This window comes from Camelus ferus, chromosome 16 (assembly GCF_009834535.1).
Source record: "Camelus ferus isolate YT-003-E chromosome 16, BCGSAC_Cfer_1.0, whole genome shotgun sequence".
In the NCBI taxonomy this organism is placed as follows: Eukaryota; Metazoa; Chordata; class Mammalia; order Artiodactyla; family Camelidae; genus Camelus; species Camelus ferus.
This window is the reverse complement of record NC_045711.1, coordinates 37503727-37516883: the sequence shown is the minus strand read 5'-3', so window position 1 is coordinate 37516883 and position 13157 is coordinate 37503727. Positions and strand designations below refer to the sequence as shown.

The 13157-nt window shown below is 49.0% G+C and overlaps 1 protein-coding gene across 8 annotated transcripts in view; it reads left to right on the top strand.

Moving 5' to 3' along the window:
- The window catches only part of ARHGAP27 (Rho GTPase activating protein 27), a 29776-nt gene extending 27859 nt beyond the window's left edge, over window positions 1-1917 (top strand). For all 8 annotated transcript variants that reach the window (XM_032457427.1, XM_032457430.1, XM_032457428.1 and 5 more), the window contains 2 exons: window positions 36-141; window positions 243-1917. In XM_032457427.1, coding sequence (XP_032313318.1) covers window positions 36-141; window positions 243-420 — 284 coding nt within the window. In that variant the 3' untranslated portion in view covers window positions 421-1917. The remainder of the gene's footprint in view (window positions 1-35; window positions 142-242) is intronic.
- The last annotated feature ends 11240 nt before the right edge of the window (window positions 1918-13157 follow it).

The following is a 13157-nucleotide window of genomic DNA, read 5'->3' as shown; positions in this document are numbered from 1 at the left end:
CCCTCTGTTCCTCTCCCTCTCCTTCCCTTGCCCAGAGCTGCAGGACCAGGCCCAGCGCTACCGCTGTGTGCGTGACCTGGTGCGCTCGCTGCCCGCCCCCAACCATGACACACTGCGGCTGCTCTTCCAGCACCTGTGCCGGTGAGGGAGCCTCATGGGAATGGGGAGGCACCCCAGCAGGACCCCCTACAACTCCCCCCAGCTCTGGGCCCTGATTCCACCCACCCCTACCCCTGCTGCAGGGTGATCGAGCACGGGGAACAGAACCGCATGTCTGTGCAGAGCGTGGCCATAGTGTTTGGGCCCACGCTGCTGCGGCCCGAGACGGAGGAAACCAGCATGCCCATGACCATGGTGTTCCAGAACCAGGTGGTGGAGCTCATCCTGCAGCAGTGCTCAGACATCTTCCCACCACACTGACCATGGGCCCCCACCCCGACCCCGCTGCTGGTGCTAGGAACCCGGGAGTGGGATGGGCTACAGTGGTCCTGCATACATGCTGGGTGGCTGGAGGCCATGCTGCTGGACTCTATGTCTGAGAACCTCTGCCTCCTACTCAGTCCGCAGGCCAGAGTGAGTTCTGCATCCCTTGGTTCTGAGGGTGTGGTGACCGCTTGAGAGCAGTTCGCAAAATGTGATTTTCACCCCCCTGATTGGTCTGTTTAGGGGTTAACTGGATTCTGTTCTTTATAACAGCATCACCAACTGTGCACATGACAGAATGCGGGGTTTGGGGAGAGTGTTGTCTGGGACCACCCTTGGTGGAAGGAGGAATTTGACTGAGGGGTTTCCTGACTTCCTCAGGCCTGCATCTGGTTGAGGCCCTCACAGACACCCTGTGGGTTCCCGGCCCTGTGCATGGCAGTGTCCATCATGAAGCAGCAGTAGACAACTTCCCTGCTGCAGAAACAGGACTGACCCCACCCAGCCTGCTGCAGGCAGCTGAACCTGCCTTTCCCCAGGCTTCCGGGCTGAAGCTCCTGCCCAATAACTAGCTGACTGTGGACCATTTTCATCTACTTTTGTTCGGGGTTCTGGGCCTCTGCCCCCCCTGATCACTTGTGCTCTGTGCAAGGGGTTCTTCCGAGTTACTAAATGTGTGCCCTGCACTTGACACTTCACATGCACCATTTCCATTTGCAGCCCCATTTTATGGATGAGGAAGCTGAAGCTTCCAGAGGCAAAGTGACTTGTTCAGGATCTGGTGGGTGATTTGACCCTCCTGTGAGGGTGAAATCAGTCCTTTCAGCTACCCCCCAACCCAAGCATGGCCTTATGGGTAAAGCAATGAAACTAAGCTGGGAGGATTCTGTCTGGGCCTGGGAGGTCCCTGAAGGCAAAGAGGGACTCTGCCCCAGCTGTCTTTCTGTGAGGGATGGGGAAATAGCACGGGCAGCACCCCCAGCCCCTCTCCAGTGCTCTGGTTGTCAGGTATGCCTGCCCAGTGCTCACCTTGCTATGAAGAGCTGGGAGAGGCCTGCAGGGTAGGGGGAAGGAGTGCACGACCTCAGGAAAGGAAGTGTGAACCCTGAGGTCATCAGCCCCCACTCCCCTTCAGTTTTGGGGGTCTCAGCCCCCTGCCCCACCTACCCATTCATTTATTCAAAAATAAGAGCTAATATTTATTGACATCTGTGTCATGCCAGGCATTTTACTTGGATAATTTCATTTGTTTCTCTCAGTCGATATTTATTATCTGCTCTTCTGTGCCAGGCACCGTGCCCTGGGACAGGGGTACCTCACACTGCCTCCCTGGTGGAGCTTATGGTCCAGCGGGCAAGGCTAACCTAAGGCCACCCCAACGGCCAGCAGGGCTGGGGCAAGAGTACAAATGGAGGCCTCATACTAGACATCAAAATGGTGTAAAGTTATAAATCAAGCTAACAACTGTTCAATAAAATGTGTTCTATTATCTTACTTTGACAAATATACTTTCATGATGACCTGGAAGGCCAGGTTCTAATGTAAACTTCTTTGACTCTTCCAAATTCCATGCCCAAATGGGTGGCATGAAAAGAGCTGGCTCTGCTCTCAGGCTGCACTCCCCCGCCCCATCTTCTCACTCTCAGAGCCATCCTGTCCTAAGGGGAGGTTCACGTGGACACACATGAACACTCCAGTCCATGAGTGCAGAACACTGCCCCTTGGCCACCTCACAGGGTCCACCCTGGAGGGAATAGGCCTGGAACCATTTGGGTAGGGAATTCTGGGGTCCCACATACCAGGAAGGGCCTGGGCTCCAAGAGGGCCCCACAGATCCCTCATCCTGTGGGGAGGGGCATAGACAGAGAAGGTCCAGTGTAGAACTTTCTAAAGTGGGACCTGTGGCAGGGCAGGGACCCCCTCACAGGTTTAAGGGTGGAACTGAGCAGATACTAAACACCTGACTATTTGGTTAACTGTTTGAACAAGAGCTAGGAAAAAGCACAGGGTGCTCTGAAGATGTGTCACTGGGATGTGACTGTCCCCCTGAGATGTCTCTGCAGAAGCCACATTTGAGCCGAGCACTAAAGAATGAAAAGGAATTAACAGGGTGAGGAATTAAGGGAAAGGTGTCTAGTCAGAGGAACAGTATGTGCAGAGGCTCTGAGGCAGGAAGGGTTGTGGGGAGAACAAAACCTGAGAGAAGCCCATCGTGACGAGCCCACAGCGCCAGCGGGCATGGATGTGAGGTGATGCTGGGGAGGCTGGCAGGGGAGAAAGTGCGCAGGGCCTTGTGGACCACAATGAATGAGGCCTGTGGCAGGACAGCGGGCAGGCGGATCCTTGGCAGGAAGGTCTTGGAAAGTGTTAGCTTGTTTGATCCCCACCCCCTGCCAAGCCTTTGACCCTGCCAAGATCTTAGTGGGTGGTCAATAATGTAGCAGCAGGCATGGAAGTCCCAGAGTCATCACATTTTGTCACCAGGAGGAGCTTTAGAAATCACCTACCAACAATGAGCAAAACCCTGGAGAGACAGGTCATAACTCACCTGAGGTCACGTGGCAGGTTGGTGGCAGAGCCTGCCCAGAGCTTCCTTCACACAGTCTGAGGGCCTACTGTGCACCCCACCAGAAGTCTGAGCTCAGCCGTAAATCCTTAACAGCAAGCACAGTGTACAGCGAGCACCACAGGTGCACAGTGAGTACACTTGGGTGAATGGGTTTTGTCTGGAGACACAAACATACAGAAATAGTATCTGCCCTTTTAAAGTGCCATCTGGTTGCGGGGTAGACATAAAAATAAGTGATGGTAGCAGAGTTGCTAAGGGCTTCTCAAACCTCTGGTCCTCCTGTAGCCAGGCATCTATCTCCGACGCTGCCCTAGAAAAAGCCGCTGGTGCCTGCCCCGTTGCTAAGTAACGTGGACATGCTAAATCCTCACAGGAGTGGACCATGAACTCCCTGTCATCCTCCTAAAGACACACTGTCCTTGGCCCACAGCAACATGGGTCGTTGCCCACCCTGTAAATGGTGCTGCCCCCGGGTTGTGCCTGGCCCACGCCTCACTCCCCTACACCCTCCTGAGCGCCCTCATCCACTCCACTCTGGTGACTCAGTCACCAATCCGGCACAACCTCATTCAAAGCTCTGTCACTAGCCTGACCTGTTCTCTTCCAAGTTCCAAGCGCAAATGTCCACCTGCATGGAAAGCTGCCAGGTACCCCAAGTACAACCTGCCTGCAACAAAACTGCAACCAGCCCCTCTCCCTATTACGGGGCACAGCATCTCCATGTACCCGAGTCTCCTCCCCCTCGGTACCCAGTCAGCCACCAAGTCTCTCTCTTCAACCTCCTAAACGTTCCCCGGTTCTGCATCTCCCACCCCCTCCCTACCTCTCATCTGGATGGGCTCCTCCTCTCCCAGGACTGTGTTCCATTTAGCAGCCATCTGACCACAGCTCTTCAGTGTGTGGTCTCCAAGGCCCTTCCCAGCCACACCTCCCACCTCTCTGCACAACTGTGTCCATGCCAGTGGATCCTCGCACACTCCAGAACCGTGCCTCTCCCCCTCATCACATTCACCTTGCTGTGTTGTAATTGTGCTTCCATGTCCCCTCACTTCCCCAATAGGCTACGAACCACCATGTTTTCAAGGTTCATCTGTGTTGTGGCCCATGGTGATACCTCATTCACTCTTATGGTCAAATAACATTCCACTGTATGGATTTACCACATTAAAAAAATCAATTCACTAATTGATGGACATCTAGATTGTTTCCACTTTTTGGCTGTTATAATTAAGGCTGCTATGAACATTCATAAACAAGTTTTTATGTGGACATACTATCTTACCTTCAGCTTCTGTAACAGATTACCATAGACTGGGTAGCTTCAACAACAGAAATTATTTCTCACAGTTCTGAAGACTGGAAGTCTGAGATCAGGATGCCAGCACACTGGGGCTGGAAACAAGGCTCTCTTCCTGGCTTGCAGATGCTGCCTTCTTGCTGTGTCTTCACGAGGCAGAGAGAGAAGCTCATCTCTTCCTCCTCTTAGAAGGTCACTAATCCCGCCCTCATGATCTCCCCTAAGCCTAATTACCTCCCAAGGCCCCGCCTCCAAAAACCATCACATGGGGGTTAAGGCTTCAACATACGAATTTGGGAGGGACACAAACATTCAGTCCATACGCATGTGTTTTCACTCTCTTGGGTAGAGAGCTAAGGGGTAGAACTCCTGGCTCATACAGTAACTATGTTTAACTTTTTCAGGAATTGTCAAACTACAATTTCGGTCAAACACTGGTTTCCTACATTGGCTGCATCGTTGTGCACCCCCACCTGCAACGTGGGATGGTTTCTGTTCCCTACCACCTGCTGCAGCATCTATTTCAAGCCTTCATTCTCCTCCAATCCCTAGCCCTCCCAGCCACCCCTCCTCTTAACAGGCGACCTCACCACCTCACAGAAGTAATGGAAGCCCCTGAATGTCCCACTGTCAGAGCTTGGAGCTCCCTCTCTACATCCCCCCTGTCCTCCTTGCCCCTGGTACCTCAGAGGAGACATCTCTCCAGGGTACAGCTCATCTCCTCCCTTTTTTTGGAGAGTATCCACTATCATCGGCCTCTTTTCTCTCTTACTCATTTAGCTGCTGTCTCAGGTTGAATTCCACAGGAAATGGAGAGAAGTGGGTAGGAGGTTTACTGGGGGTGCTCTCAGGACCGACACCTGCGTGGGATGATGCAGGCCCACCCTAGGCCTCAGCTGACCCCATGGGAAATTCTGGGGCCAGGATACACTCAGTGTTGTCCCCCTATTGTGGCAAAGAGGCAAGGCCTGTAAATTGCCTTATCGACAAGTCACTGGATGAAGGCTGACTTGGGCACTTGGAAGGTGGTGGGCAGCCAGGTGCATGAATTTGGCAGAGGCTCTCTGCAGCCCAGGGCTTGCCCTGAAGAGAGGCTCAGGTGAGAGCTGTTAGCTGCCAACCCTCCTGCAGCTGGGGAAATGAGTGTTTCAGCCCTGCAGAGGGCATCTCGGTGGTATCCAGGGCATCCACTACAACATCCAACTGGCTCCTCCCTCTCACCATTTGCCGCCCTTGCTCACTCTTCCACCCCCACACGCCATCAGACACCTGAACTCTCCCCTAAACTCACCAATGACTTCACACTGATAACTGCTGGGCATCTGGGGGTCTTCATATCAATTTTCCTCTTAGGAGCATCCTGTCCTCCGCTGGCACTCCCTCCTTGAAAACGGTCTCTTCCTCTTGGCTGGCACACTGCCACATTCTCTTGATTGTCCTCCCACTCTGGCCGCAGCATCTCATCCTCTTCTGCTCAGCCGTAAAGGTCAATGTGCTTGGAGCCAGCCCCCCCTTTCCCTCTGCAACCCCTCTTTGGTTGATACTGTCCACCCAACGGCATCAATAGGACCAGGCCAGACTTCTCAGAGCTCCAGAACCCCCGTGTCCCTCTGACAACCTGATATGTGTCTGGGACAGTCTTCAGCCCAAGATTAGATTCATGAACTTCCCTAAACTGGTCCTCCAGGTGTTACCTGTTCCAGGAAATGGCTCCATTATCCCCCCAGGTGGGCAAGCCAGAAACGTGGGAGTGTGGCCTTCTGCCCCCATCTCCCCCCTCTCCACCCTCCACACCTGATATGTCCAAGTCCAGTTGGTTCCACCTCTCTGGTTCCCCTACTTCTCGCCACCATTAGGGCCCCACTGAGTCTAAGGAGCTAATGTCTCCTACCTGGGCCACTGCAGCAGCCTCCCAGGCCCACCCCCTTCCCACATTCTCTTTGTCCCCACTCCATCCGTCTTCATTTTAAAATGCAAACCTGATTTGATTATCACCCTGCTTAGAAATCTTTTCACAACCCTCAGGAAAAGACTGCAAGTTTTAACACGGCCTCCGGGGCTCTGTGTGACCTGGCCTGTCAGCTCCTCAGCTTCCCCTCATGAGGCGGTGCAGCTTCGTGGTATGGAGCACAGGCTCTGGAGCCACACTGCCTGGATTCACACCCACAGTGCCCCTGATGGGATTCTGGGTAACTGACTCACCCTTCTGTGTCCCAGCTTCTTCATCTGGAAAATGAGGATGGTGATGGCAGTACCAACCTCATATGGCAGTTGCGAGGATTACGTGAGATAATACCTTCAAGAACAGAGTCTGGCCAGAGTAAACACTCAGTAAACCCTTGCTGGGCCTGGTACCTTACCTGCTCTCCTGGTTTCTGCCCTGCCGCTATACTGACCTCCTATCCATTTCCCAAATGGTTCATGCTCCCTCCTGCCCCAGGACCTCTGTGTGTGCTGTGCCTCCCTGCAATTCTCTTCTCCCTTTGCTCAGTCATCTTTTAGCATTCCTCAGGCAGCTCCTCTGAATGCCCTGCTAGGTCAGCTTTCTTTGTTACAAACCATCAGAGGCCCACGTGTTTCTCTTTTCTCAGCTTGTCGTTTTACAATCATATACAGTGATTATTTATTGCTATCTACCCCCTCCCCATGATACTGTCAGCCCCAGGAGGGTGAAGACTCTTGTTGCTCACCTTTGTATGTCTGGCACCTAGCACAGTGCCTGGCACATGACAGGTATTCAATAGATACTTGTTGATGAGCCAGGACATAAAAAGGTAGATACCTAGAGTTCAAGCCCCAGCTCTGCCATTTCCCATCAAGTGATCTTGGCCAAGCTGTGCACCTCCGTGTGCTCATCTGGCCAGTTAGGACTTCCACACTTACCCTAGAGACTTCTTAAGGTTATAAGATGAGATGTGTGCAACATGCATGGCTCAGAACCAGCTAGTCTTCATTCCTCAGGCCTGAGGAGAGTCCTGGGTCCTGGGGCAAGACAGACTATGGGTTGGGGCCAGTGGGAGCCAGATGCAGAGGCATCCTGGAGGAGCCCTGAAGGAGGAGCCTGTGGGCAGCACAGCACAATGGGCTGTGGCTTTTTTGTTTCCCAAAGCCCCAGAGCTCCAACGCTGCTTTTTCTCCTGGTTTTTTTTTGGGGGGGGGGGGGGTTGTGTTTAATGGAGGTGCTGGGGATTGAACCCAGGACCTCATGCATGCTAAGTAGCTGCTCTACCACTAAGCTATTACTCACCTTCCCTGCAAAGCTGCCTTTTTTGAAGACTGAGCCCCATGAATGTATTTGTGATACCCAGGACGATACCAGCAGACCTACAAAAACATTTTCATAGAGGTTTATTATGTGTTACACATTTAAGTAGCTTCTGTCAATAGATAGCTACACCACTCCTAGGGCTATATTTTTGTGAAATTTTGTCTAAATGAGATGTCTTACTGAAATAGGACTAAATATTTAGCTGGCGAAAAACTTGCATTTCAGTGGTTAATTAGCATTCTAACATCATATAGAGGAACACTGAAATAATCCCATTTACAGTGACATAGAAAAGTGCTAAGCTTTGATTTTCATACATGACTTTGTCTAGATAGGAAGCTTGATGTGTCTTAAAATGTTTTTAAGTTAAAAATATAACTTATTTCCTGATTACAAAATTTATGTCATTGTTAAAAAATTTTTTAAAGAGAAAGCCTTTTTAAAAAAAATTTTCCCCCTTCACAATGGCACTGGCAATTGAACCCAGGACCTCATGCACGCCAAGCATGTGCTCTACCACTGAGCTATACCCCCACCTCAAGAGAAAATATTTTTTTCAAGTATCTCTAATTTTTTTTTTATTTAAGTACAGTCAGTTACAATGTGTCGATTTCTAGTGTACAGCACAATGTCCCAGTCATGCATATACATACATATATTCATTTTCATATTCTTTTTCATTAAATGTTATTACAAGATATTGAATATAATTCCCTGTGCTATACAAAATAAATTTTTTTAAATATATAGTGGCTAACATTTGCAAAACTCAAACTCCCAGATTTATCCCTTCCCACCCCCTTTCCCCTGGTAACTATAAGATTATTTACTATGTCTGCAAGTCTTTTTCTGGAAAAACATTTTTAAGAAAAGACAAAAACATTTAAAAAAAAAAAAAGAGAGAGAGAGAGAGAAAGAGAGAGAGAGACTAAGCCCCAGCAGTGCTAAGGGAAGGGTACTTTGTCCCCTTGGGGACCAGCGTATCAGATGTAGAAGAGCGCCCCCCTCAGGCCAGTATAGGAGGGGACCACTGGGATTAACAAGCGAGTCCCAGCCAGGTATAACTGGGGCTGTGAGGTCCAGCCCCCTGTGCCCTCTAAGAGGGGATACTTGTCTTCCGCTGCCAGCTTCAGAGGAGGGCTTGGTTTATTAAAGGAGTTTCCTAGACTTCATCCTCTTTGGCCAAGCAGGTGCCATAAGGTAGAGATGAACAGGTAGCTGATATGGCGAGGAATTTTTTTTCTTTTCATAATTTTCATTTTGAAAGAACAGGGTGTTGCATAAACAGTACAAAGAGGTCCCGTATACCCATCACCTAGCTTCCCCCAGTGGTGACAGCTTCCATAACTGTAATGTGTTATGAAAACCAGGAAAGTGATTGACATTATACAATTAACTAGAATACAGACCTCACTCAGTTTCACCATTTGGGGCATGCACTTATCTTTTGGTATGTCTTAGTGTATAATTCCATGACATTTCATCACATGTATGGATTCATTTAACCACCACCACAATCAAGATACAGAATTTTTCCGTCACCTTAAAAGAAATCCCTTCTGCCCTTTCATAGCTACACCTTCCCTCCCCTCCCCTTAATGTCTGGCAACCTTGTCTGTTCTACATCTCTATAATTGTGTCATTTGAGAATGTTATATAATGGAATCATAAAGTATGTAACCTTTTAAGATTGGCTTAAGATTGCACTCAGAATAATGCCCTTAAAATCCATTCAAGTCGTTGCAAGTATCAATAGTTCATTACTTGTTATTGCTGAGCAGTATTTCACAGATACGCTTTTAAAGAGATTCTCTCCACTATGGGTGGAGGAGGGAGGGAGGGAGACCAGTTAGGAAGCTGCTGGAGCCCAGGTATAAATATCACAAGCCAGACCTCCATCCTGGTGGCGGGCATCACCTCCTGCCACTGAAACTGGCCCTAGATGTGTTCGCGCCACTTGGGTCAAGAGTCAGCTGCAGAGCAGGGATTGGGATTGCTGAAACAGAGCTGGCAGTAGGGGGCACCAGAGGTCTTTTTCCCAAAGGGCGATTCCCAGCCTTGAATACAAGGGAGGGTTTGAAGTCGCACTGGGCTGCCGTAGTCATGGGCCAAGAGAATCCTAGAGTCTTGTCCCCCTCCAGCCCCAGCCCCCAAGTTTAGTGCAGCCCTGAGTTCCAAGGCTGGAGGATGAGGCTGATGATGTGTTGTGGGGGAGGTGGCAATGTAAGCCTGGACCAGGAGGAGGTGCAGAGTGAGAGGGGTCTGGCCCTTAATCAGCCCAATGTTCCCCCTCAGGGGGTGACTCTAAGCTCAGGCCACCCCACTGGGCCTTGGCACCTCCGGCCCATCCACCCTTCTTCATCCCTGACAGGTGCCCTCAGTTCACCTGCTCTCCCAAGAGAGTGCTCCCAAGACCTCGGAGTGAGCACCCCATATTCTATACCCACCCATCATGCCTTCCTGCAAGATGCCTTCCGCACCAGCCCACCCCTTCTCCCAGGGCTCATCCAGAGCGCTCTGGGCTGTGTGGGGCCAGTGATTGTGAAGCATGCAGAGTGGGCACTTGCTTACTAACCACTGGGGGCCAGGAGAGAAGCAGCGTTCCCAGGAGGCTTGGTGGAACAGTGGCAGGCACTCTCCTCAAAACCTGCACTGGCTCCATCACCTTCTGAATTCAGCCCACTCTCTTGGCATGACCTTAAGCCCATCCTAGGCTCCTGTCCTCTGGCTTGTTCCACCCCTCTTGCATTTGTGAACGCCAGCTGCCAGAACTCTCCAAACAGCTTTCCATCTCCTCATCCTTGCTCAAGCTGGTCCTTCTCTGTCAGTGTCCTTGCCCCAATTCTCTAGCTCCATGCCCACTCCTCCAGGAAGCACATAGTAGGTTCAAAAAGCGTTCCCATCCTCTGTGCTCCCATGACATACATCATTCGTACTTCCATAATAGAATCTTTCTCATGCAGCCTTCCCCAATAATCTGTAGTTTACACACCCGCCTACCCAAGAGACTTCACACTCATCTCAGATACCCCAGAGCCTGGCATTCAGAAGACACCAGGTAAAGCTTGACTGAATCAATGAATGATTGCATCAGTTGACAGATCTTTGAAACCCCCTTCCTGTGACCCACTTCCACTTTCCTTCCCCTCTGATTACTCCTCCGTGGTTTACTTTGAGGGTGTTTCTTACCCTGCCGCCTCTAAATGCTGGCACTCCACTCTCCTCTCTGCATGGTTCACTCAGCCCCTCAGTAAAGCTGACAGCTATCACTGCTGCATTTACTCTAACAGGCCCCCAATCTATCCCACAGCCTGGAGCCCCGAGCCCCATGCATACCTTGCTTGTCCTCATCTGTCTTTCCCACTATCTATCTTTCCCACAAATGTTAAGCTCTATAGAGCAGAAATCTTCTCTGTCTGATGGACTGTGGTACCCCTGGTACCCATACATGCTCAGTGAATATTTGTGAAATGAATGAATGAATAAATGAATGGGAGACTCTCCCTGTGAGGTCCTGCAAACAGTTCAAATTCAGCACATCCCAGATTGATTTCACCACGTTCGCTACCTCCCTCCTCCCACTTAGAAATCCCACAGTCTCACCCCAGACATCTCTTATTACTCTCTTAACACATCAGTCAGTACAGATTCTACCTCTTACCTTTCCAATCCCCACACCCACCCCAGTCCCTGGCTTGCCCCTGGTTTAGACCCTTGACATTTACCACCTGGACTTTAACTTCTCCTAACTTGGGTTCCTCATCTCTATTTTTGCTTGTATTCACATTGTCATCTAAATGATTTTTCTAAAACATCAATTTCATTATATCCACCCCTTAGTTAAAGACCTCATTGCATTTCCCAAAGTGCAGACCTGACACAGTGGGTGGCATAACTATAGGAGTTTCAAGGAAAAAAGGGTACACTGGGGTGATCATTAACATGGAGCTGCAAAATGAGAATGCTATTTCTTTTCTAATTCTTCCCAGCCTTTTAAAAATATCAAGAAGAAAGTCTCCATGTGGTGCTAGAATGTCTTTAACAACTCTTTTTCACTTGCTAATCTCTTAACAGGATCTAGTCCAGGCTACGAGCCACAAGATATTCAGCTAGACTAATAACATTGGCTTACTTTTATTTTACTTATTTTACAGTTACTTACTAGCTATGACATAAGTTATTGGTTTGATTATGGTAATAATGGTCCATGAAATAAACTTATTTGGGAAAAGATACTGCAAATCATATATCCATCAAAGGACTAACATCCAGAGTATATAAAGAACTCTTACTTGTCAATAAGAAAAATCAATAGACATTAAAAAATCAAATAGAAAAATGAGCAAAAAGACTTAAACACATAAAAAGAGGATATGTAAGTGACCAATAAACAGATGAAAAGTGCTCAACTACATCAGTTATCAGAAAAATGTGAATTAAAACCACAACTTGATATCCCTGTACACCCACCAGGACTAAAATGAAAAAGACTTTCAGTATCAAATGTTGGCAAGGCTGTGGAGTAACTGGAACTCTGACTCACTGGGAGCGAGGATGTAATTCATAACAACTACTTTGGGAAACTGGCCATATCCATGGAAACTGGGCATTCCCATACTACCCTCTGACCTAGGAATTCAACTCTTGGGTGTAATCCCAACAGATATGAGTACAAGTGCTCACCAAGAGTCATGCAGTAGAATGTTCATAGCAACCCTACTCATAATAGCCAGAAAACAATCTGTGTCAGCAGTAGAATGGATAAATGCATTCTAGTATATTCACATAATGCAATACTGTGTAAAAGTGAGAATGGATAAATTAAACTGTACATATGCTGAGCCAGATACATAAAAAGAACAATCTTTGTGGTTCCATTTATATGAAGTTCAAAAGCAAACAAAACTAATCTATGCTTTACAACTCAGAGAGTGGTTACCTGTGAGGCTGTCTGGGAGGTAGCACCAGGCCAGCTGCTGAGGGCTCAGATCATCATCATTGACCTGGGGGAAAAATTGCTTTTTTTCAGACGAGTGAAAGTTAATTCATTTGTGTGCTTCTTCATATGTGTTATATGTCAAGAAAAAAATTACTTAAATTTTTTAAAAAGTGAAACACTGAAAGACAAGCATTATGAAAATGAAAGTTTGACGACATAGAATGACTCTTGACGACAGAGTACAAATGGCAGGTGTTCGGGGAACTCTGCTCTTCAGAATCAAGTTCAGATGGCCATCCCTAGCACCCCCAGTTCCTTCAGTCCTGCATCATGTCATAGGGCAGATCAGCATAGTGGTTAGGAACACAGATTTGGGAATGCAGCAAACATGAATTTGAACCTGAGCTCTGATGCTGGCTGTGGGACTTCGGACTAGTTACCTAGCCTCTCTGAGCATCAGCTTCTTCATCTATGAATCACCTTAGAGGGAGAGGGGCTTGATCAGCGGAACAATGTGGCCCAGGGCTGGGCACACAAGGCAGCCTTGATAAATGGAGCCACACCCAGCTGCCTGATGCTCCCTGAACAAGTCCTGCTGTTTCATACCTTTTTGCACCCCTCAAGCATCTATGCCGGCTGTCCCTCTGGAGTGCCCTTCTAC